The sequence below is a fragment of the Capsaspora owczarzaki genome (assembly GCF_000151315.2).
Source record: "Capsaspora owczarzaki ATCC 30864 unplaced genomic scaffold supercont2.8, whole genome shotgun sequence".
NCBI lineage: Eukaryota > Filasterea > Ministeriida > Capsasporidae > Capsaspora > Capsaspora owczarzaki.
In genome coordinates this window covers 775,387-798,165 of record NW_011887299.1, presented here as the reverse complement: position 1 = coordinate 798,165, position 22,779 = coordinate 775,387, and the positions used below count along the sequence as shown (strand labels likewise).

Below are 22,779 nucleotides of genomic sequence, written 5' to 3'. Positions count from 1 at the left end.
CCGAAAGTGCTGAATTATGACACTGACAAGCGTCGAAAGTTGGAATACGGTTGGCGATGCCGGAGCGCAGGCAATTGCTGAAGCTCTCAAGGTGAACACAACGCTCACCCAGCTCGAGTAAGTTGACTGTCAGTGATGAATGAGATCGAGTGACAGATTCTGGTTGCCGAACCGTGGCACTAACAGTAGCTTGACAGCCTGCCGTACAATCAGATTGGTGATGTTGGAGCGCATGCAATTGCTCAAGCACTCAAAGTGAACACGACGGTCACCAAGCTCTAGTAAGTTGACTGCCAGTGATGAATGAGATCGAGTGACCGATTTGAGCGGCCGAATCGTGGTGCTCACGTCGGGTTGACAGCCTGCTGCGCAATCAAATTGGTGATGTTGGAGCTCAAGCAATTGCTGAAGCACTCAAGGGGAACACAACGCTCACCCATGTCAAGTAAGTTGATGCCAGAGTTTAATGTGACAGATTCGGGCTGCCGAACCGTGGCACTGACAGTTGCTTGACAGCCTGTTCCACAATCACATTGGCGATGCTGGAGCGCAAGCAATCGCTGAAGCACTCAAGGGGAACACAAAGCTCACCAAGCTCTAGTAAGTCGCTTGATCAGCCAGATTCAACGACTGGTTCTTTCACTCAATGTCTCGACAGTTTGGGCTGGAATAGGGTTGGTGACGCTGGCGCTCTTTCCATCTCAGAAGCACTTCAGAAGAATACGACCTTGCGAAATCTCAAGTAAGCGTTTGCAATGTTGAATGCCCAACCGCAGCATTACTCACAGATCAATCGGTAGTCTGGCGGAAAATCGGATTGGTTATGTGGAGGAAACAGTCTTGCGCCACAGTATCCATCCAACCTTTCAGTTGTACGTTTTCCGCGTTAGTCCGAGTTGTTCACCAACCACCCATTCTGCTCTCACTTTTCCTCTGCCACTTTCAGACACATTGTGAATCAGCGTCGATCTGGTTCTGTTCGATGCCAGGAAGTTCGCGTGGTCGTGCTTGGCGATCCTTCCGTCGGCAAGACCTCGCTTGTTCGGGGAATCGCCGACGGATACGTGCGACAGGCGTTCTCCAATATGTTCAGCATTGCCAATTCCACCGATGGCATTGACATCTCGACAGTCGTTCTGCGCAAGACAGTCGTTCTGCGCGAGACAGTCGATCTGCGTGAGGAAGACGAATCCATGATTTTGATCGTTTGGGATTTCGCTGGTCAAGAAGTCTATCTGGTTTCGCACCAGTTCTTTCTTCGTGAACGAACAGTCTACCTGGTCTTGTTTGACGTGCGTGAAGACTTGTTCCTCAATTCGCGCCTTGAATTTTGGCTACGCAGCTTGCACGCTTGCGTTCCCAACGCCGATATCATTCTCGTTGGAACCCACATTGATGATCCGTCGTACACTTCGGAGCGGCAGCAAGAGCAAAAACAAAATCTTGCCAGTCTGTTCTATATCTTACACGAATCAAGTGTCGACTTTAATGTGCGTTCGACCGTCTACATCAACGCACGGAACTCTACGGGGGCCCCGAGCATGCCGGAACTCAAGACTGCATTGTTTCGAGCCGGACAAAAGATGCCGTTTTACAATCAACCGGTGGATGGCCGGTACATCCGGTTCAGAGACTCTCTACGGAAGCGAGCCGATCAGTTGACCGCCCAAAACAAACCACCCCTCTGTCGATGGCATGAAATGGTCGAGCTTGGCCAGTCACTGCGTCTCAGCGGGCGAGCAATCGATGCGTTCATGGAGCTCTTGCGTTTTCAAGGCTGGGTCGTTTTCCATCGTCTCGCCAATTCAGCGACCCCAGACACGTCCAATGTTCCCGCGCTGCAACCTGCTACTCTCCTCGCTTCGTTGGACGATATAGTCATCTTGAACCCTCAATGGTTCACGAAAACAGTCCTGACTGGAGTTATTACCCAGAAGCCTAAAGATCGATGGGTCAAGGATGGTATCGTGACTCGCAAGGATCTGCTTCGAAACGCTTGGAAGGGCATCGATTCTGCGATTTGTGATCAGTTCGTGCTGCTCCTTCAGCGATACGAGCTCTTGTACAAGATGAGCGAGGGCGATGAGCCTGGAACCGATTCTGCTTCAAGCGCCGAAACTCGCTATGTCATCCCTTCGTACCTCCCAGCCTACAAAGCCGACCCGAACGTATGGTCATTGAAGCCTGAAGCGAGCGAGCCGCATGAAGTTGCCATTGTGATGGAGACCAAGTTTCTGCTGGAGGGGTTTTTCGCGAGGCTGGTTGTGCGCTTTCACGAGCGGAAATTCCGTTTGACGGCGTGGAAAGATGCTGTTCTGGTCAATTATGGCGGTCCTCGAGCACTGCTACGTGTTCATCGCAACGCTTCCAATGTGCGCCTTGAGTTTACCGCTCGCGGGAAGCATCCAGAGGAGCTGCTGCCAACCCTGATTGAGATATTGGACAATCTCAGCTCGGATAGGTATCCTGGAATTTCATGGGAAACTTATCTGCGCTGCCCCATGCACCAGCCTGATGACAATCGAGAATGCAAGTTGACGCTGCGACCTCAAGTTCGTGATGCAGTTAATACCAAAATGACCTTGTCTTGTTCGCACACGCACATCACGTTTCCAAAGGAGGAATGGCTTCCAGTTCTCAGCTCGCTTTTGCAGCGTCGCTTGAACGCTGTTTCGCAACCCACGCCGGAGGATGTCAAGGCGCTGCAGGAACTCGAGCCGCAACCGGCACCGGCGAGCGAGATCCAAACAGCAGCCACGCAAGTTGCATCACTTGTCGCAGCTCAACTGCAAACGCAGCTTCAAGCTTTTGCGACTACCAATGCGCAACATTTTACCAACTTTGCGACTGAAGCAGCAAGGAACTTGAAGAGTTTCCAGGAGGCTCTGGACGTCGTCTTTGGATCAATTCCAAACGAGGTCAAAAGTAATTCTGTCGAGTTCGACAAAGTTCTGAAGCGCATTGATGAGCTTGCCGACAGCTTGATTTCGCGGCTGGACACGGCAGAATCTTTGCAAAAGGAGCAGAAAGACGAAATCGCTCGTTTTTTCACGAGTCAAGTCCAAATGCAGCTGGACTTGCTGGACAAACCATGCCCGTTGTTGTTTGTCGTGATGCCCCCGGCTGCGACCCGGAACTGGTTTTCCAAGCTCAAAGAACTTTACAAGTCACGCCACACTGCGCACCTGCTGTGCGCTCACATGGGTACCAACAACCAGCCCGAGTGGCATCGTATCGACAGTCATCCCGGCTACGAAATTGCCAAGTTTTCAAAGTGGCTGAAAAAGTATGGCCCCCGTGTTCGCAGCCTGCTTGAGTTTGTGCGTCCGTTCCTGAAAGCAGCCAGTTTGGCTCCTGGTGGACCAGATGTAACGGATGCGGTTGATTCAGCCATTACTGCTTTGGAAGACCCGCTCGAGGCTCTGCCCTACTTGCAAAGATTGCTCGACCACGCTGACGATCAGAAAAAGGTTCCAGCACGAAAGGAAAGCAACCAGCGCCTGCATCTGCTACTTCCTCAGAAGTCACACACTCGTCCCAAGAGGCAGCAAGGGAATGGGCTGCTTTCCTATCCAAGAACGACGAGTACAAGTCCTTTGCCGGTTTGGAGCGAGCTGTTGTGCTCAGCACGGGCGAGGTTCGTTGGGTCTGTCCGAAGCATGCGCAAGAGCCCATCTATCGCACCAGCTCCATTTCGAGCAGCTCGTCCGCCGGGTCCTCGAGCAATGCTACAAGCAGCTCTTCCAGTGGCAACGTTGCGAGCAGTTCCTCCGCGCCATCCATTTCAACACCGTGATGCAGGCACGTCGTGTTTTGTCTTCACTCGCTGTCAAGATTGTGCTTTTATGTTTCCATTGTGTGCGTTGATGTTCAATGCAAATTCGTCTGTGATTCAGCTTTTCACCCGGTCAATCGCTCGCTCTCTCATCCAAGGCTCCACCCCCTTCACAAATTCAGCAACTGTCATCTCAAACCAATACGACAGTGTCGACCTTTTCCTTGCCAAACCAGTCGTTCTCTCGCTCATCTCTCAACGAACGAACTGCAGCGAATTTTGAAACCAACACCCAACCAGACCTCAGCTATGAGCTCACCTGCGCCGTCCCCGTCGCCGTCGCCGTCGCTGCTCACGTCGCACAGCAGCCACACACACATGCAAACGACGCACAGCGCCACTGCAGCAACGGGAACAGCAGCAGCCGCGTTGAATCACAGCGGCAGCGCACCTCTACTGGCCACGTCGTCGTCGTCAGCTGCATCAACGCCAGGACCCACCAATGCAAACCCAGCAGCAGCTGTTGCAGCGGTTGCCGAGTTCTGGTCGACCGTGGTTGCCCTTCCGCAGCTGCAGGTCGGTGCACTGGCTTGGTTGACTTGGGGATTGAAAGCGAACAGTTTCGCTCAGCCTTACAGAACTCAACTCAACTCAACCCAACACCTCATGCTTGTGTATGTTGCAAACCTGTTGTGATTTTGACAGCGTGAATTGGATGCATCTGCACAAGTTATTGCGGACGCGCAAGTCGAGGGCGACGCGAGCCGGAAACGCCTGGTTGAATTCACGCGCGAGTTCCGCAAGACCCTCAGCGAAGAGACAAAGACACTGATCAAGCCCATCATGACAAAGTATCAGACAGAGATTGACACGCTATCCAAGCGCGGAAAGAGCGCAGGTGAGGGGTTTTCGGAGCATTTACGAGTTTTGTGTTTTGCATTGGCGCGAATGGTGTATCGTCGCGCTTCCCTCAACACAAGGATGCTTCCAAGCAAGCAAACACACCAATGACATGCATGCCCCTGTGATTCTAACATTGTTTTGCTTCCTGCTGTCGCTCTTCACAGAGACGTTCTTGGCCAACGTCTACAGGAAACTGGCCGACGCCCCCGACCCTCTCCCTGCACTGCGTGAAACCTTGGCTCTGCAGCAACGCATGCAAAGCGTCCGCGATCTAGAAGTTGAAAATCGCAAGCTGCGAGAAACAATGGACGAGTGCGTAACAACCAAACCACTCCAATCCAATTGTGATTTCTGACGCTGGCTCATCTCTCACGCTGTCGCTTGATAGATACCACAAGGAAATTGCCGACGTGAAAAATCAAGACGTGACCATTACGCGACTCAAAGAACGTGTCAAAGAGCTCGAGCAAGGCATTGATCAATCCGTCAAGTCGAAAAGCAAAGCCGCCGAGCAGCAAATGCAAGAAGAGTTTTCCGAGCGCGAGCGGGCAGTGCAACAGCAAAAGATTGAGCTGGCAACGCGGCTCGGTCAACAGGAAGGGCTTGCGTCTGGGTTGAAATCCCAGCTTGAGATTGCGCAGTCACAGCTGATGGACTTTCGTGCCCGCCATGAGGAGGAATTGCACGCCAAAGCATCCGAGGTCGAGTTGTTGTTGTCCGACTTGGACCGAGCCAACACCAAGGTCGCCGCCGCAGAGCGACAGGCGGATTTGCTCGCTGCTCAGATTGAAGAGCTCAGTGTAAGTTTTTGCTCTGTCGAATGTCGTTTTTTGTGGACAAGTCTTGATGAAGCTTTTTGTGCGGTGTTGGGAATGGCCCTGTCTTGTCTCCACTTCAATTGGCTGAATCTCGGTGGTGCTTGGTAGAAATCATCGGCTTCCGGCGGGTCGGTTGGCGCGCCTGGAATTGGGGCGCTGCCATCGAGTGAGCTGCAAGCACGGCTTACCCAGCTTGATCTCGAGTTGCATTCAAAGGAAAAGGAAATCTCTCTTCTTGTTGAAGAGTTGCACAAGCATCAGGTACTGCTTTGATTGGCGAGTATTGTTTGATATCTGTTTTTCCACCAAAAACACCTGCTTTGTTGGTTGCCGACGCTGACTGGCATGACTGTTCTGTCACAGGTTGCGACAACCAAAGCCAAACAACTGCACGCACAAGAGCTTGAAGCGTTGGAGGCGCACATTGAAGACGTGACTGCGAACACGGAGCGGCTGGAGCACGAGCTTGAGCTTCGAAGTGACTACGAGGACATTAAGAAAGAGTTGTCCATTCTGAAGATGATTGAGTCGTCCAATCACCAAAATGCAAGTCTCCTGTTCTCGCTTTCGATTGCGAAAAATGGTGTTTTTTTTTTTTTTTTTTTTTCGAAAATGGGCTCACATCCGCTTGCTTTCTCCTTGTGATTAGAATCTCAACTCGGAACCAGGCGGCGTCACCAGCGGCGACACTTCAACAATAGCAGGCAAATCCATTGAAACCTTGCTGCTGGAAAAGAACCGGCTGCTTCAATCTGAGTTGACTCAATTGAAGGTCAACTTGAATTTGCGAAACGAGGTTTGTGTTTCTCTCCCCCCCCCTTTGAGTGCTGTCAGCTGCTGCAACTGTGCAATGCTGGTGGCGGTACATCTGACTTTGCCATGATGCATGTTGTAGGAATTTGCATTGTTGCACCAGGCTCAAGAAGACAAGAGCAAGCTCATTTCCGGTCAACTCGCGCTCATTGCTCAGCTTGAAAGCGATCTCATGAACATGAGCAGTGATACCACTCGCGGTACGTTTTGCATTTGCCGCCACAAGGATTCAAACGATTAGCATTCGACTTAGGCAACTGTTTCGTTTTTTTTTTTTCTGATTTTCCTCCTTCAGATCCTTCCGCCGGCAACCCAGTTCTGCAACGCTCTGCTTCAAGCACAAGTATGTCTTGCCGTCTCTTCGTTGTTTCGATGTCGTCCGATTGTTGCTCCTTGGGACGTTGTTGAAGAAGAAGAAGAAGAAGACGAGAAGGGATTTGACGACGTTTCGCTGAATTTTGCCCTCTTGCTTTCCTTTGCTGCGTGGCTTGCCGCCAGATCACGTCTCGCTTCTCCTAGAGGCCACAAACGGCAATGGATCCGCGCCCGAGACCCCGGATGCAAGCATGCTCGTTGGCGGCCCGGTCGGATTTGCCGCAGCATCATCGAGCGACGCCTCCTCAGCCGGACTGCTCCCAATTGTCGCAGGTCAACGCGATCGCTTCCGACAGCGCAACACCGAGCTTGAAGTTGTATGTGCACTTTTTTTGCTTGCGGATGATCATGTATTTGTCAGGGGCTTGAACACAGCGAGACGAAGACAAAGAGGGGACAACGAGAAGGACGATCGCTGCCTTGAGCCGCCAAGACAGACATTGTTGTGGACTGACTTGCCTTGATCTTGTTTCCCGATCATCACGGATTGCGAGCAGGAAAACCGCACTCTCCTCCAGCAAATGGCGTCGCTGCGCGCGGATATTGATGCGCTGCGCTCTGATAACGTCAAGATGTATGAAAAGGTCAAGTTTCTACAGTCTTACCCGACAAAGGTGAGCTCGCACTTTGGTTGTTCGACGAGAGAAATCAACAACCGGAAAAAGATGATTGCATTCCAACTCTGTGCGCCTTCTCATTCTGGATGCTGCCTTCCCCCCTCCCCCAGGCGTCTGCAACCGGAAATGACGCCATCGAGCGCTATTCCACACAATACGAGGAGCAACTCAACCCGTTCCGAGAGTTTCATGCGCAGGTATGTTGCCACGTCAACCCGTTGATTCGTTTTGTTTTTTTCCCAACCACCCCTTTTTGGTTTTGCGTGCATTTGTATGCACCTCCAAGCAACCAGCCTGCCAGCCCTCGCATTCTCTCACATTGTAATTCTTCTCTCTTGTTCTCCCATTATTTTCTTCCACCTCTCGCGCGCGCGACACAGGAGCGACAGCGCAAAGTGCAAGCCCTCAACGCGACCGAGCGGATTACGCTCAGCATGGGCCGCTTTATCATGTCCAACAAGTACGCCCGCAGCTTTGTCTTTTTCTACAGCATCATTTTGCATGCATTGGTATTCCTGGTCTTGTACAAGCTGTCGTGGTCGCAGGCGTGCCAGGACGAGAGCGCAGCGCTTTGCGTCGATCGCTTTGCCGTGCACATGCGAGAGGAGCATCACGGCCAGCGACGGTGACGTGGTCATTTTTGTTTTTCCGTCTCATCCCCCATATCGATCTGTCTTAGCGCCAACTCCTGTTCCAAGGAAGGCAATTTGAACTGCATTTGAAAAAAACAGTTGAAACAAACAACAAAACGAAAAAAACGAAAAAAAAAAAAAAACCGCCAAGACGTAATGCAATTGGCTTCTATTTTCCGCACTTGTTTACATTACAATAACAAACTTGTGATATTTTCCCCAAAAGCTTGTTTTTCGTGCAAGTTCTTGAAACGGAGGGCGAACTTACGGTGCACTTGCTACTCTACCTGTGTGATAGCGAGCTAAAGGGGGGGGGGCCAGCCATTGCAATTGGGTTTCGTTTGTCATTTTCAAGTATGGGATTAGTCACTCTGAGCGGTCAGTCTTTTTTTTTTTTTTTTTTTTTTTCGTTTTATTTTTTTCGTTTTCTTCCCCCACCACCACTCCCACCTTCCAAAACCACAAAAACAACCACTCGCTTCAATGACCGACTTCCTGGGCCTGTCGCCTGCACTCTTCAGCATGGCGCAGCTGTCGTCGGCCATGTCAGACACCTCCAGCCGCCCCAGCAGCGCGACAGAGAGCTGTCCGGTCTCGCCGACGACCGAAAGCGATGACAAGTTCCCTCGTTTTCATGTCGACTTTGGCGACGCGTACCCGCTCCCGGACGACTTCTCCCCAGAGCCCAGCCACCGGATGGCGCTGACCACCGCCCTGCAGGCACAGGCAGCAGAGGCCGGCGTGGCTGGCGACGACGCGAGCAGCAGACCCAATCCCACTAAATCGCCGTTGTTGTCGAACCGTTCCCACGCGTCCGTTGCTGCTGCTGTTGTGCCCGTGCTCGCCAAGCACGATAGCCGCATCCACAAGAGCAGGAATAATACGACCATCGACACCCACCATGTGGACTGGTCGGTGCACACGGCCTTCTCGCCACCCACATCGTCGTCGTCGTCGTCGTCCGAGTCTCCCACGTCGTCCGAGCAAGGACCAACACAATCGGCCGAGTCGCTGACCGCGTCGTTCCCAGCACAGAAGGCCTCCTTGGCGTCACCCAGCTGTCTTCCATGTCGGGTATGGCTGAGCTCTGCAACTTGGCTTGCATTTCGGTGAAAAAAAGTCTCATCTCGCTGCGAAAAAAACAAACAATTGTTTGCCTCGCTTCCGTTTTCTGGGGTTGGTGTGAGGCTGACGCTCCCTGATTTGTGTTGACAATTTGCACTTGGCATTTTGGTGATTTTTCATGGGGGTGCTGGGGTTGGTGGAGGAAGGGTGGCCGGTGTCAGACAACATGAAAACAAACGCGCATCGTTCGTTCTTCTTTCTTTTGCTTTCGCTCTTCACCGTTCTGACCACGATCATGATTGCAACCTGACGCAATAATGCTGGTGACTAACATTTACACGCTGGTTGGACTTTTGCCTCAGATGGCGCATCGGTCTTGCAATCGGGGGTTGCCTTGCAACCGATGTCTCAAGGCCGGCACGCAGTCGAGCTGCTGCTACCCGCAGCCGTCCAAGAAGGGCCGCAAGAAGAAGAATGCTGCGCATGATGTCGAGAGCCAGCTCCAAGTGCAATTCGCGCCGGCAGCCAACAACGCATCTCAAAGTAAGAGCCTGGAGCAAGTTCAAGCGGCATTGCCTGCCGTCGCAAGTACCGAGTCGTCCTCCTGGGACCCCATTCTCTCGCAGATGTTTTCAGCGCTCGACAGCGCCGGACAGGTGCTCGAGTATCATTGCGACACTGGTCCTGTCGATTCCGAGCCCGATGTCCATCGGTTTTTGCAGCTCCTGGCCATGCCGCAGCACGTGCCCGTGAAGGCGTACTTTGAGGTGCTCCGAGAGCTTGGCGACCTGCGTGCGCGCAACATTGAGCTCCAGTCCAAGTTACAATCCGCCTCCCTGACCTCCACCGGGTCTCCCCGGAATCCAGTCGGGATTTCAATCCCCATTCCGGCACTGCTGGACTCTGCTTTTGACGGAACCCGGATGCACATCCCAACGCCCGACTCCCGAGTCGCGGAGGAAATCAGACGAACCGTGCGCTTCTCATCCGTGTCGTACGCCAAAACCGTCATGGGGACGATCAAAGAGTGCAGTCCGTTGTTTGTCGATCTCTTTGGCGCAACCTCGGACACGGAAATTGTTGGCAAAACATGGCCTCAGCTGACTCACCCGACCTTCCAGAGTTCGTGCAAAGAGATTATCATGAGCATCATCTCGATGCGCATCACCACCTCCGTCACGATGCAAGTCGTGTTTGTGCGCAAGGACGGCTCTGCCTTCCAAGCCAGCTGCACGCTCACCGCCATCTGGCGTTCCGCCTCGTTCGACGGCTGCATTTCGCTTTTGCACAACGATACTGTGATGGAACGACCCGAGTGGAATCTTGATGTGCCCATTTTCGACAAGCCGATGGACTTTTTCAACGATTGTCCTGCGCACGCACTTTTCTTCCACGAAATGCTGCATTTGCCGGAGTCAGTGCACTGAACCAGGCATTATGGTTTTAGGTGCTTGAGACCGCCAGCAGCACACATTCACCCAAAAAAAAAAAAACTTGTGGGAAATGACAGTCCGTTCACCCGCCTTCAGCATGCTTTGTGTCCCCGTCTTTGTGTCATGCCCCTATTCACCCACGAGCAACGAGTCTGTTGTCGTGGATGCAAGCAGCATCGCCATAAGCACGCATATTCCTCTTTTGTTAAGAATCCTCACCAAACCTTGTTGTCCGAGCCTCCGAGCGCGCTCAAGCCTTTTGCTGCATTGTTTCTCGGTCGGCCTTAGTTTGAGAATGTCGTTTGTTGTTATTTTGCTCGACCGTCTCCGAAATGTGTTGAAAAAACCCGTACTCCCTGATAATAAACCCCTCTTTTTTGTTTTCTTCTTCTTCTTCTTCTTTTCTTTTTTTTTGTTTCGGATTGACAACAATCGACAAGCACACCAAAAATACACCAAAAACAGACGGAACCCTGTTCTCAAGAAGAACAACTCACCCGCAATTCAGCAGCCCAGGACGGAGGACGCGAGGCGTAGCCAGCCGCTTCGGCCCAATCGTTCACCTCAAACGGCTGTTGCAGAACGTCGAGTAATCGCTGAACGGACTGCGAGTTGCCATCGCCGAGGTATTCCTCAATGGCCTGCTGGGCCATCCAATTGCGGAGAATGTACCGAGGATTGACGGCATTCATCGCCTCGAAAGTCACCAGGGGATCGCGATTGTGGTTGCGGTGAATGCGCTTGTACCACATGCTCAGCCAGCTGTAAAAGTCCTCGGGCTCGGCTTGAGCAATGTCCTTCAACGCCCACGCGTGCTCGGGCACCGTTTTGTTGGCGACGTGCGTGTCACGAATGTCGGCAAGGAAGCGGAGGCTGAGCGAATAATCGGCCTTGGACAGGAAGAGCAGTCGCTTGAACTCTTGCACAATATGCGCGTCAATGTCTTCTTCATTGTCCAAGCCCAGGCGGCGTCGCATGACCTGCAAGTAGTATTCTTCATGGAGTCGCGCAAAGGCGCCGAGGGCTGTTCGGCGATCTTGTTCAGGAATGAGTTCGGCCAACGCCTGCGCCAACCACATCAAATTGGTGTACGCCACGCTTGACTGCTGACTGAAAGTGTACATGTCGGACTCGTCTGAAGCATTGGGTCGAAGATCTGTTGGTATGGAAACAAACAAAAACAACAACAACAACAACAACCAATCAAAGGTTGGAAGGAGTGTGCAGCCAAAAGTGAGTGTGCGAGCGTCATTTTCGTTGTCAAACGGCACACTCTGGCAACCCGCAAAAACGCTACCCGGATTATACGCCTCCATGAACGCAAACGGTCCATAATCAAGCGTCAGGCCAAGAATGGAAAAGTTGTCCGTGTTGCAGACGCCATGCGCAAAGCCGTATGCTTGCCAGTTCGCAACCAGCCAAGCAGTGTTGTTGACAACGCCGACAAACCATCGGCTGTAGTCGACAGGGTCCTCCTCAGCCAAAAGTTGCGCGGCCCATCCGGCATCAGAGACCCGCGCCCAGTTGAATTGGCTGACGAAATCGGCAACCATTCGGTACGCCCGCAACAAAGGCGAACCCTGACGCAGGTGCTCAAACGTGGTCGGCGGAGTGCGCTTGGAAAACAATTGCTGCGAGTGCTCTTCATTCGATGAAGCATGGAAGAGGGTGCCTGAGAGAAACTGGCTGACGCGCCCAGCGATGCGTCCCATCAGCCCCACGCTCTGGCCGTCCTTGCGCACCAATTCAGGAGCGTGGTGCGCTTGCAGGAATTGCACAAGTTGGCGCTGGATGTCTGGTCTAGACGGTTGGCTGCCGAAGGCTGCAAAGCGCTCAAACGACCCAAATCGCAGCCAAGAAGGACTGGCTCGCAACAGAACGGCCGTGCGCTCTGGAACTGGATGCCCATCGCCCAGGGGGTCGCGAAGCACCGTCTCATCGCCGGCAACAAGTGCGAGCGCGCGTGTTGTCGGAATTCCCAGCGCATAGAGTGCCTCGCTGGCGAGCAGTTCGCGTACAGAGGAGCGCACGACGGCTCGACCATCTCCATCGCGCGAGAATGGGGTACGACCTTGGTGGTTGGCAAAAGTCATAAAAGAGAAGTCCGTCAGTCCACAACCCAGGTAGCAACCATCCCCAAACCCCTCCCCCTCCTCCTCCATCATTGTCGGCGATTTGGTTGCCGTAGTAGCAATTTTCTAATTTTCTGTTGTCAGACTTACCAGAGCCCTTGAGTTGAAGCTCCCAGTGCTGGCCAGAACGTGAAGTGGTTTCACCAAGCAAGATTGCGCGGCCATCGCCCAGCTGTCCAGCCCATGATCCAAACTATTCGCCAAACAGACAGAATGCAAAAAAGAAAACCAATTGAGCAATGAAGCATACACTGACCGCTTTTTTGGGACTGCAGTATGGCAGCGCGCGATCCAATCGTACCTGATGTCCGGCGTAGTTGTGTGCCATTGGCCGGGCATTTCGAGGCAGATAGCTCCCTCCGACAAAACGCTCAAAGAGAGACGCTGCTGCGGCCGAATCTGCCTCAGCGCGGATGGCGGCGGGATTGAGATTGAGAATGCTCTCGACGGCGCGATCGGACAGTGCGACCAGTCGCGGATGCGCCAGCGGCTGAGGCGAGACACCAGCGACATAGACTGCATCGGGAATGTCGCTGGGCGCATGTGCGGCGCGCGCGTCCACCGTGCGAACGGGCAGCGTGTCGGCGGTGATTCGCGAGTGAGCGTCAAACGCCCAGTTGGCAAACTGCGACGGCCGCGTCTTGCCCTCGGTCGACGGAGCAGTAGCAGCAGCAGCAACAGTTGCAGTAGTAGTAGCAGCAGCAGCAGTGCTGGCGTCGGGAGCAGCGCGGTCTCGCTCGAGCGCGTCGGACGTGCCAGTCGGCGCAATGGCATTGTCGACCGCCGACAAGCTCACTTCAGCCAGCATGACCACCACCACCGCCACGCAAGCCAGCAGCGCAGCAACGATGGTTCTCGCAGCAATGGCAGACTGTTGTCGTCGTCGTCGTAGCGGCTGCATTTGTGGCAAGACTCCGACGATTGAGCTGGTGTTGTGCTTCCACAATTGACGACTGCCACGTTGGTCACTCATCATCATCATCATCATCAACCGGATCAGCAAATATAATCCACTAACTGCGCCGCTCATCATTCCATCAAGAGGTGAGGTTGGTTTCAATGTTTATTAAGAATTTTTTGTTTCGTTTTTGTTTTTTACACACTGGAAACGGCTCTCTCGATGCGGTCAACAAAGAGATCAAACAGCCGTTCAAAAACCATTTAGTGGCCGCCAAGGATGGCCTCAATCATGCGCTTGTAGTCGCCAGAGCAGTCCGACTGAACCCAGTTGAGGAGGGACTTCTTGTGGGTGCCAATGAAGGAAACCTTAATCTCCTCCATGTCAATCTCGGCGCGCGAGACGATGGCGCGGACGAGGGTGTCGTCGTCAGTGCCAGCGCCCTTCATGGCGAGGTACATGCGGTTGGCCCAGTAGGCAGCGGGGTCCTGGACGGCGGCAACGACCGTGAGGAAGCCCTTCTTGATGTCACCGCTAAACTCCTTGTCGATGGCAGTCTCGATGGCGTGGCCCTTGATCGCGCCGTACTCCTTGAAGACGGCGCGGAGGTGGGGGTACGAGCGCGAGCCGAGGAGCATGTTGAACTTGGACTCGTCAGTGCCCCACTTGCCCTCGCCGGCAGAGTAGAGGTCCTGGGCGTCAGCCTTGGCCTTGGCGGCGTCGACGGTGGTGCTCTCGTCGCGGTGGGCGGTGAGCAGCGAGACGAGGAGGCGGCGGAAGTGGCCAGAGGTCTCAGAGACAACGTCCTTCTCGAGGTCGCGGCTGAACTGCTCCTTGTAGGCAGCAGTGATGGCCTTGATGGTGTTGTTGTCGGCAGAGCAGAGAATCTCAATGAGGACAGCCTCGTCCGTGCCAGCGCCCTTCATGGCCTTGCGGAGCTCCGAAGCGAGGAAGCCAGCAGGCGTGTTGAACAGGGCAACAGTAATGTTCTCAAAGTTGCCAGACAGCTCCGACTTGATGCGGCCGACGAGGTCCTCGCCGTATGCCTGCTTGTAGGCGATCTTGAGCTCTGTGGAGGAGGGTTTCAAAAACAGAATTGAAACAGTTAGATTTCGAGCCATGTTTGCAATTTTTTTTTTCCAACTTTTGTCGTTTCGCTCAACAATTTCCGACCATGTTGTTGTGTTTGTTGTTTCAAATGTTTTGGAACCCATTTCTATTTGCAGGATTCTCTGTTTTGCGTTCGTCCGTTTATGGAAGTGATTTCCATAAATAATAATAAAAACCAAAACAAAATAAAAAAATAAAAATAAAAATAAAAAAGAAGGGGAATTTTAACAAACGGCGCTACGTCACTGTCGACAGCCGAAACTGACCAAGAACAGCGACCAAAACGCAATGCCAAAGACCGACATGAAGAAAGACAGAAAGACAGAAAGACAGAAAGAGAACGACGTCCATTGACATTGACTGCAATGGAACAAGATCATAGTTTGAAAAAATTAAAAAAAAAGGCAAAAATTCCGAAATCGGTTGCTCATCATCATTCATCGGCATCCATCGGCATCTCACACTTATGCTGGAGTGCGCATTTGTAGAGAGGTGCACATAGGACGACAGAGAGAGAGAGAAAGATAGAAAGAAGCAAGTTGAATGCAGTTCGAGCGACAAAATCGCGAATGCAGGAGAACAGAGCGAAAGAACTCAAAAGAAAGAAAGAAAGAAAAAAAAAAGAACAAAATTCATCATTTTTTTCTGTGTTATTGACTTTTTGACTTACGTTGACGCTGGGCGTTCGAGCGGTTGGCGACGATGGCAATGACAGCCTTCTCGTCGGTGCCTGCAGATAGGTGAGCAACAGAGCGGGAAAGGGGGGGGGTGGAAGTGAGTCAAAATCATCGCACAATAATCATAATAACAAAAAAATGAAAAAATTTCAAACCCATCACAGTTCAATCTCATTCAAATCTCATTCATTCAAATCTCATCTGCACGCACCGATGCCCTTGAAGGCCTTGTAGAGGGCCTGGGCGTCAGCCTCAGCGTTGAAGTTAGCAGCAGCCTTGACAGTGCCGGGCATTGTTGGTTTGGATTGTGGGGTTGGGGGGTTGGTTTCCGGAAGAGGAGTGAAGATGAAAGTTCTTAATTTGGCGCTGGCTTTTGAAGCGCCAGCGCAAAATCAAACAAGTGTGGTTTCGGGAGTGTGTGGCAGGCTTGACGTAGATCAAGGCACAAGGACAACGCGAGTGTGTTTTTGGTGGGGGGTCAGGGACTGCGGAGGGAGCAAAAAAGCCAGAAACTTCGATTATTGTTGTTTCTCGGATTGAGAATTGCCAAATGCGTGGCGTGACGTCGCCGGTCACAAGTCTCTGCCGTTCTGGGGCACTTTCGCCAAGACAGATTGAGCTATTTTGGTTGTTCAAGGTTTACCAGAAAGAATCTATTGACAAACGAATTTTTGGTGGCACAATCAGATCGGTTTTTGGGGAGGATGATCAGTGAGCTGCGGTTTTGCAGCATTTGCCGCCTCGTTCACAGTAGCAACAGGCAAACTTGGGCTTGTGTGCACGCAGCGTCATGACAGTCGAGTGACCAGTATGGCACGCTTCGCGGCATGGCTCGCAGATCCCTACAAGTGCGATTCAGGGGAAATGTCAGATTGATCTCCAACCCTTTTTTTTTCTTTCCCTCAAACTTTCCGCTGTCAACAACTCTTACAGTTCAATTTGCACGTGCCGCATGAGTAGTAGTTTGTGATGTTGCTTGCGCCTTCTACAAAGCTGTCCTTGGCACACAACCGCGGACACTCGCTGCCAAAGACCACAAAGCGAACAGTCAGTGAAGAGACGCTTCGGTTTTTGGTGCAAATCGTGCGCCAACAAACAAGCAATCGATATTCCGTACCTTTCCCACGTCAGTGCACCAGTGAACAAGAGCGCATTCACTGGACGCAAGGAATAGTCTCGCAGAAGCGTATCCTGGGCGCCCGACCAAGGAATGGCAGTTTCACCGGCTTCCGCCTTCACGACCAGAGTGGACGGCGACACGATGCGACTGGAATCCCTGTATCGAGCATAAGCACAAGCACACAACGTTCGTTGCACGATCAGATGAGTCTTAAGGAACACCTCGCCACTCAACACCACCAGACCCTTACACGGCACAAACGAGCAAGCCTGCATCGGCGCTGGCGGACATGATCTTGTCACCGACCAACTCCTCGAAGCGCAGCTGTATTTGCTGAATCAGCCGCGAAACCTTGTCCAGGGGAGACATGACCAGGTCGCGAATGCAGATGCGAACACCGCCGCGCACAAGGTAGCAGTTGAATGCCACATTTTCCGTCTTTGTTAACACGGGTACGTACAACGCACGCTCGAGATGTCTGTTTGAGGTTCACCAAGAGAGAGAGAGAGCGAGAGAAAGAGGGAGAGAGGACCGTGTTTTGTTTAGCCTCAACCCACCAAAGCTCCGAACATTGAGTCGTACTCACTTGTCGCAGCTCGCGATCGTATTGGCAACCTCCTTGTCAAAGCGCGCAGCTACTTGCTTGAGGCGCTCGGCATCGTCCATGCCTGTGGGAAAAATAGGCGATGTGTTTTTCTAATGCCGCAAACTTAAATCATCACTCGCTTGTTCAAGGGTGAATTACCAGCTCGAAGGCGCAAATCTGTAGAAATTCGAGACAACTCCGCCTGCTTGTTTGCTTGTGATTCCTGTGCATTCAAAACAACAAGACATTGGCAACAATTTCAATTTTGTTCAATCGAGCACAACCACTCGAAACGCTCCTCCTGCATACCTGAATTTGAGCTACATAGCCGGACACTGCTCGAGCGAGATGCTCTGTACACCCGGTTTCAGCATGAATAGGTGAGCCCTTTCTGAGCGAGTCCATTGCGGCACGAAATCAACAAAACTCTTTCACCTACTCGCAAACACGCGCTGAAGCTCAGTCACCGCGCCAGAGCTGTCCAGATCTGCGTCGTCATGCACGGGGCTGTTGCTGGCAAGCGTTGTTGGATCATCAATCACAATCAGGGGCTCGTCGGAAGCCATCAGAAGAGCAGGAATTGGCGCTGCGCGGGTCGGGACGCTGCAGAGAGCGGACGTCTCTACGAGGCGCACCAAATGTGCTGCATCGGCAGCCTTGCGCTCTTTCTGGATCATTTCTATTCCACCATCAACGGATCGAGAGACGAATTGAGAGGGTGACGGTCAGGTTTGGACGCGATCAAGCTCTGAAACGGCACACTCACCTAACAGTGCGTCGTACTGGTGGTCCCGCTGGAGCACAACGCCGCCATTCAGCCTTGTGTTGCAGCATGGGCAAACGGATCTAAGCAAATCAGCAACCAAGTCATCACCCTCAGTGAGCAAAGTCGGATCGGAGCAACAGCGTTCTTTCGTTTCCGCACAGTTCTGCAGTTGTCTCGCTTACTTGCGGTTGAGGCACTCGTCGATGCATGACTTGCAGTACCGGTGACCACACGGGATTGTGATTGTCGTGTTTGACAGCAGACTGCAGCAAATGGGGCATGTAAAATGCTCAAGCAGCATTGTTGACTTTTGATTCCCAAAAAAAAAAAAAAAAAAAAAAAAAAAATCCCATCCCAAAATAACTCGGACAGTCAGCGTTTATCAAAGCAGAGGCGCCAGCTCGCTCAGCCAGTCTCGACCCGCTGTAGCTTCGCGCGCAACACAGCATGACAATATAGCAAGAATATACGACATGGATGTACGCACCGAAATTAGGTCGGGTGCTTGCAAGGAGAGCGTTGACATTGTTTGGTTTTGTGTTCGGTGCTTGATTTGGTTTTTGGAATAGACTGAGCAGCTACAAATGCCCCCTTCTGAATTCTAAATTTACCCGAAACGACCATTGTGCATGCGTGCAACGAGGTGGTACTCTAGAAACGCTTGTTGTACATCAATAGCAAGCAACACTCAATCATGCGAGCTGTCCGCTTTGAAATAACGCGGCAAATCGCTCAATATCCTCGGTAGTCTGCACGGATAGCACATCTGCAGGGACCTTGTACGCGCCATATTCGGATGGCTGGACATTCATGGGCGAATCCACGACGCGAACTTCGACCGTTTCCCCTGAAAGACCCTCTAATTCCTCCCAGTCAAAGAGCGCCGTGCTCGTTGGCGCGTGATATGGGTTGAAATCAACCAGTTTGATAATTTCGCGCGAGGGGTTGACGTACATGTCAAAGACATCTGCTCATCCATCGGACGGAGTGAGAAAAAAATGCAGCCAATTCAGATTTTCGTCCGCCGTCGCTCAACGTCCGTTCAAGAATTCAAGAAGAGAGGCGATCATCAATCGGCTCAACCGGTTCAAAGCGCGACCTACAATCATTGTTGGGAAAGTTTTCGCGCACATGCTCGGCGAAAAATTCGGCAATCTGCAATCGGATGGTCGCGCGCATGCCGGGAAGAAAATCATAAAAGTTGGACACGTCGCGTTGTGAGATTGCTGTACAAGGTTGGCAAAGGGAGAATACGTGTAAGTTAGCAGAGTAGCAAGCATCAGCATTTAACGCCCAAAAGCTCGAGACGGAACCCGAAACTAAAACCGAAAATCCAACTCTCTCTATCTCTTACCGATCAACTGGCGATTCCGAACAAAGCACCGAAACTCCATCGACCTCAGCAAGTCGTGCCACCGCCGCAATGCAAGGAACATGGGTACAGAGTCGGGCTCATCGTGCAGATCCGAGCATTCGTCAAATCTGCCAGAGTGGCATGGTCAAACCATGAACCAGACCATCCTCACAACACCTTCCACAACCACCACCAGCAGCAACACTTTGAGGACGCACGAGTGGCAGAGGTCGTGAACAATAAAATCCGAGCTCTTCAGCAACAAGAACACTTCGTCTGCGCTGACACACTTGATGGTGCCTCCAGGGATGATCCACGAGGCATCCTATTCCAAAAGAACAACGGTAGTCCCTGCAGTCAGCACAGCGGCAAGTGTCTCGACAATGGTCGCAACCCTGCTTGAGGTCTTTGAAACCCAGTTTGACCATCGTACCTGTGGAGCACTCCAATTGAGCTTTGGAAACACGGGTCCAAGCTTTGCAATGGCGGCTTTGATTGCGGCTTCGAGTTCGGGGAAGTTTGGCGCCTGTCGACAAAGCAAAAGGCAAAGACATGAGACATCGTGTCGCAATGCGCCATGTGTGAGGAAAGGGGTGGATTGCAGCAAAGTGTCATCACCGCCACACGAGTGACGCCAAGCTCAATGTCGCGCATCCACCTTTCCCCACTTTAGAGAGCAAAGTGCTCGACTACCACAACCCCCATTACATCCAGCGCACATGGAGACACACAGAGCGACACACATCAGGGTCGGAACTCACGGTCGGAGCAATGCTGTCGGTCTCGCTCTGGCTCTGCTGCTCCCAGTCGTCGTCGCTGCTGTCGTTGCTGTCAAACCCAGACGCTGCCACTCGGTTTGGCTGTGCCAGTGAGCGTGCCGTGCCGGCCAGAGCAGAGGCGCCGTCGTCGTCGTCGTCGTCGTCGTCGTCCGAGTACGAGTTGAGGTCGCGTGGATCCACCTTGCCAATGGACGAGCTGTCAATCATGAACACAAGGGCATTCGAGGGGGTGGAGCAGTACAGTTAGATGACATGTAGGATGAGCAAAAGCGAATAGACAATCGCTTCAATGGAAGCCACTTCTGAGATTTGGAGATTGTTGTCGCTTTACTCTTTCGACAGGAAGACGCCGTCGGCAAGCAAGTACTCGACAAAGTCCGAGGTCAGGGGCAGGATTTCAGTCCGCAACGACACATGCTTGAATCGCGGATACCACGATGGCAGTGCGCAATTGAGCACATGCTGGCGGGTTGGTTTCGCGGGCATTCTGAGAGAAGAACGAGAGAAGGCAAAAAAAAAAAAAAAAAAAAACTGAGACTGAGCCGCCAGAGAACAACAGATCAAACTCTCAAATGGAGTGCGTAGTGTACTTGATCTATTACAATTTGCATTGACACTACATGAACGATCCAGTCGTCCTCTATTCAATGCCGGTTGAAGAAGTTTCGTATGAGCTGCAGCGCGACGACTTGCCGTCCGATCGTCAGCCAGCGTCACCGCCACCGCCACCGTCGCCGTCGCCAACACTCGGCGAGCGTCTGAATCAGGTTGCGCCGTTCATTGACGCGCATCTGCGGTGCGTGATTTTTTGTTGACAGTTCCGCGACGTGATCTTGCTGATGACGCTGACCTCGGTTGTCTGGTTTTTTTGCCAAGACACAGCGAACTCCGCACTGCTGCCACAGTCTCACTCGGATTCGCGACTGTGCTGGTCGTGATGCGTTACTCTCATCATGTAATATTGTTCGTTCATTTTGTGAGCGGGTGAGCGAGGCGCAACGCCCTGGTTGCCGGTCGTAATCTCAGCAACAAAAAGGCTCACCATCTCAACGCTTTGGGTCTCGCACAGGTCACGCGTTGGACTTCGACTGCTCAGGTGCCGCAGCAGGCAATTCTAAGTCGAAAACGGATACGAGCAGCGGTTGTTGGCGTCGATGTTCAGCAACAGGCACTCCAAGTGTGGCATTTGCCGCTATGGCGCGTCTGGTTGCGCAGCTACAATTTGCCGCCAGCGGGACACATGGCAGGTCAGTCGAGTCTGAGGGGGGAAACAGATTCTGGATATTGTAGAGCAGTGGCGATTATTGTTGATCATGATGGATGCGATGTGATTTTGACAGACACCCTGCTCGTTCGGTTTCCGGGCGTCCAGCTTGCAACAGACGAGGAGAGCGTACTTGCCTTGCACAAGGAACTGTGCAAATCACCCCGTTCATCCCAGCCTATTGTGTTGAACTTTGAAATCCTGACAACGACCAACGCAGTTCGCGAAGAGCTTCGGAAAGCACTTCCGCAGGCTTCCGCTGGAGGCCCGCTTTCGTCCCATCTCATCAAGTCCCCAGGACGATTGCTTGGCGAGGATGTAAACGCTCTACTGTGTCATGGCTGGCGATCGAAGGTAGGTCGACAAAGTGGCAACTGAAAGACTTTTTTTTTTTGTTTTTCGGCTTTTTCTTTTTCGTAATTTTTTAATGTTTCCGCCATGACCTCAGCTCTCAACACTCTGCTCATTCGACAGGGATTTCTTGGACGAAAAGATGAAAGTATCGAACACACGCTTATCAGTGCCGGGATTGCCACGGTAGATCGAGAGTTCTTGACCAGCGACGCGCCTTTCGTGCAGGAGCTGCTCACTCCGTTCGAAGTGCACGAGCTGCTCGAGGCGGAGCGGCACGCAGACACATACGAGCGTGGTATCTGGAAGGCGGTGCATGTTGCGCGTCGACAAGAGCAGCTCGAGCACGCTCGGCAACAGCTGTTGCGCAATGTCGTGGAGCCAGCCGCGAAATTGGCATCTGCAGGTGCCAATCTTACGGAGCACGCAAGAGCCGCAATCGCCTCCGTGTCCGAAGCCACTGCCTCTGCAACTCAGTCTGTACTCCAACGCGGTGCAGCACTCTCAGACGCAGCCAAGTCGTCGCTGACTTCAAGCGTCGATTCTGTCAAGTCAGCGGGTGCCTCCTTGTCCGATGCGGCAGCCAGTGCCGCTGAGGCCATGAAGAAGGCTGCCAGCTCTGCCACATCATCTGCCAATGCAGTTGCAGGGGCGTCGGCCAGTAAACTTGGCAACGTTAGAGCCGATGTTGCCGAGCGCGCTAAATCCGCTGCCGATGCAGCGGCGGAGACTGCAGCCAGTGCTGCGGCTGCACTCAAGCAACACAGTGCAAAGATGGCCGAAAGCGCCCAAGCAGCAGCATCTGTCGGAGATCGAGCGGTTTCCGCTGCATCGAGTGCCGCCGCCGCGCTCAAGCAAAGCAGTTCAAAGATTGCAGAAGGCGCCATGGCATCCGTCACTGCAGCATCGCAAAGCGCGCGCACTGTGGCCAATGCTGCTCAGAGCACTTTGGGCACGGCTGCTTCGGCTGCCAATTCCGTGTGGAGCGCAGCGGCCAAAGCCCTTTCACGGCAAGGTCGCAATTCCCAACCCAACAGCGATGCTGAAGCATCAGACAAGAATCAAAAGCCGCCGCAGCAGCAGCGGCCCAAAGATTGGCCGTGAGCATTAGGTGGTCGGCGAACATGCACGAGGAAATAAACATTGTATTTCATGATGAAACAAAAAGTTTCACGAAAAAGGGGATTCAACTCTTCGAAGAGGTCAAAGAGAAAAAGAGTTCAGGGTTCTTAACAAAAAAACGCGGTCGAAAACCAAAAAGAAAAAAAGGGTGTCACAACAATCCAACATATTCAATCAAAAAATTAGCCA

General features: G+C 52.5%; 8 protein-coding genes across 8 annotated transcripts; 4 read left to right on the top strand and 4 right to left on the bottom strand.

Moving 5' to 3' along the window:
- Positions 1-16: 16 nt before the first annotated feature.
- Positions 17-3,796, top strand: CAOG_05175 (hypothetical protein; the record flags this gene model as incomplete). The annotated part of the gene is made up of 8 exons (XM_004346810.2): positions 17-117; positions 198-281; positions 362-445; positions 517-600; positions 659-742; positions 801-872; positions 947-3,470; positions 3,578-3,796. The coding sequence occupies 8 exons, from the start codon at positions 17-19 to the stop codon at positions 3,794-3,796; spliced, it is 3,252 nt and encodes a 1,083-aa protein (XP_004346860.2).
- A 221-nt stretch (positions 3,797-4,017) lies between these two features.
- Positions 4,018-8,170, top strand: CAOG_05174 (hypothetical protein). The gene is made up of 13 exons (XM_004346809.2): positions 4,018-4,351; positions 4,481-4,673; positions 4,843-4,990; positions 5,067-5,478; positions 5,605-5,757; positions 5,860-6,042; positions 6,146-6,292; positions 6,392-6,509; positions 6,605-6,652; positions 6,808-7,001; positions 7,182-7,298; positions 7,412-7,498; positions 7,682-8,170. The coding sequence occupies exons 1-13, from the start codon at positions 4,085-4,087 to the stop codon at positions 7,928-7,930; spliced, it is 2,316 nt and encodes a 771-aa protein (XP_004346859.1). The 5' UTR covers positions 4,018-4,084; the 3' UTR covers positions 7,931-8,170.
- A 146-nt stretch (positions 8,171-8,316) lies between these two features.
- CAOG_05173 (hypothetical protein) lies at positions 8,317-10,805 on the top strand. The gene is made up of 2 exons (XM_004346808.2): positions 8,317-9,007; positions 9,361-10,805. Exons 1-2 carry the CDS (start codon positions 8,417-8,419, stop codon positions 10,423-10,425), a joined length of 1,656 nt encoding a protein of 551 aa, XP_004346858.1. The 5' UTR covers positions 8,317-8,416; the 3' UTR covers positions 10,426-10,805.
- Positions 10,802-13,515, bottom strand: CAOG_05172 (hypothetical protein). The gene is made up of 4 exons (XM_004346807.2): positions 12,865-13,515; positions 12,654-12,756; positions 11,729-12,502; positions 10,802-11,587 (listed from the first exon to the last, which is right to left on the bottom strand). The coding sequence occupies exons 1-4, from the start codon at positions 13,462-13,464 to the stop codon at positions 10,911-10,913; spliced, it is 2,154 nt and encodes a 717-aa protein (XP_004346857.1). The 5' UTR covers positions 13,465-13,515; the 3' UTR covers positions 10,802-10,910.
- A 98-nt stretch (positions 13,516-13,613) lies between these two features.
- Positions 13,614-15,646, bottom strand: CAOG_05171 (annexin XIIIb). The gene is made up of 3 exons (XM_004346806.2): positions 15,460-15,646; positions 15,242-15,301; positions 13,614-14,530 (listed from the first exon to the last, which is right to left on the bottom strand). The coding sequence occupies exons 1-3, from the start codon at positions 15,539-15,541 to the stop codon at positions 13,725-13,727; spliced, it is 948 nt and encodes a 315-aa protein (XP_004346856.1). The 5' UTR covers positions 15,542-15,646; the 3' UTR covers positions 13,614-13,724.
- Positions 15,647-15,887: 241 nt separating this feature from the next.
- On the bottom strand, positions 15,888-18,281 carry CAOG_05170 (hypothetical protein). Its single transcript, XM_004346805.2, has 11 exons — positions 18,208-18,281; positions 17,903-18,027; positions 17,721-17,800; positions 17,394-17,633; positions 17,264-17,307; positions 17,114-17,177; positions 16,955-17,036; positions 16,619-16,846; positions 16,366-16,524; positions 16,180-16,271; positions 15,888-16,090 (listed from the first exon to the last, which is right to left on the bottom strand). Exons 1-11 carry the CDS (start codon positions 18,244-18,246, stop codon positions 15,957-15,959), a joined length of 1,287 nt encoding a protein of 428 aa, XP_004346855.2. The 5' UTR covers positions 18,247-18,281; the 3' UTR covers positions 15,888-15,956.
- An 84-nt stretch (positions 18,282-18,365) lies between these two features.
- CAOG_05169 (hypothetical protein) lies at positions 18,366-20,339 on the bottom strand (the record flags this gene model as incomplete). The annotated part of the gene is made up of 7 exons (XM_004346804.2): positions 18,366-18,687; positions 18,824-18,946; positions 19,075-19,202; positions 19,293-19,399; positions 19,508-19,600; positions 19,836-20,049; positions 20,185-20,339. 7 exons carry the CDS (start codon positions 20,337-20,339, stop codon positions 18,413-18,415), a joined length of 1,095 nt encoding a protein of 364 aa, XP_004346854.1. The 3' UTR covers positions 18,366-18,412.
- A 151-nt stretch (positions 20,340-20,490) lies between these two features.
- Positions 20,491-22,634, top strand: CAOG_05168 (hypothetical protein). Its single transcript, XM_004346803.2, has 4 exons — positions 20,491-20,649; positions 20,736-20,808; positions 20,923-21,471; positions 21,592-22,634. Exons 1-4 carry the CDS (start codon positions 20,501-20,503, stop codon positions 22,570-22,572), a joined length of 1,752 nt encoding a protein of 583 aa, XP_004346853.2. The 5' UTR covers positions 20,491-20,500; the 3' UTR covers positions 22,573-22,634.
- Positions 22,635-22,779: the final 145 nt, after the last annotated feature.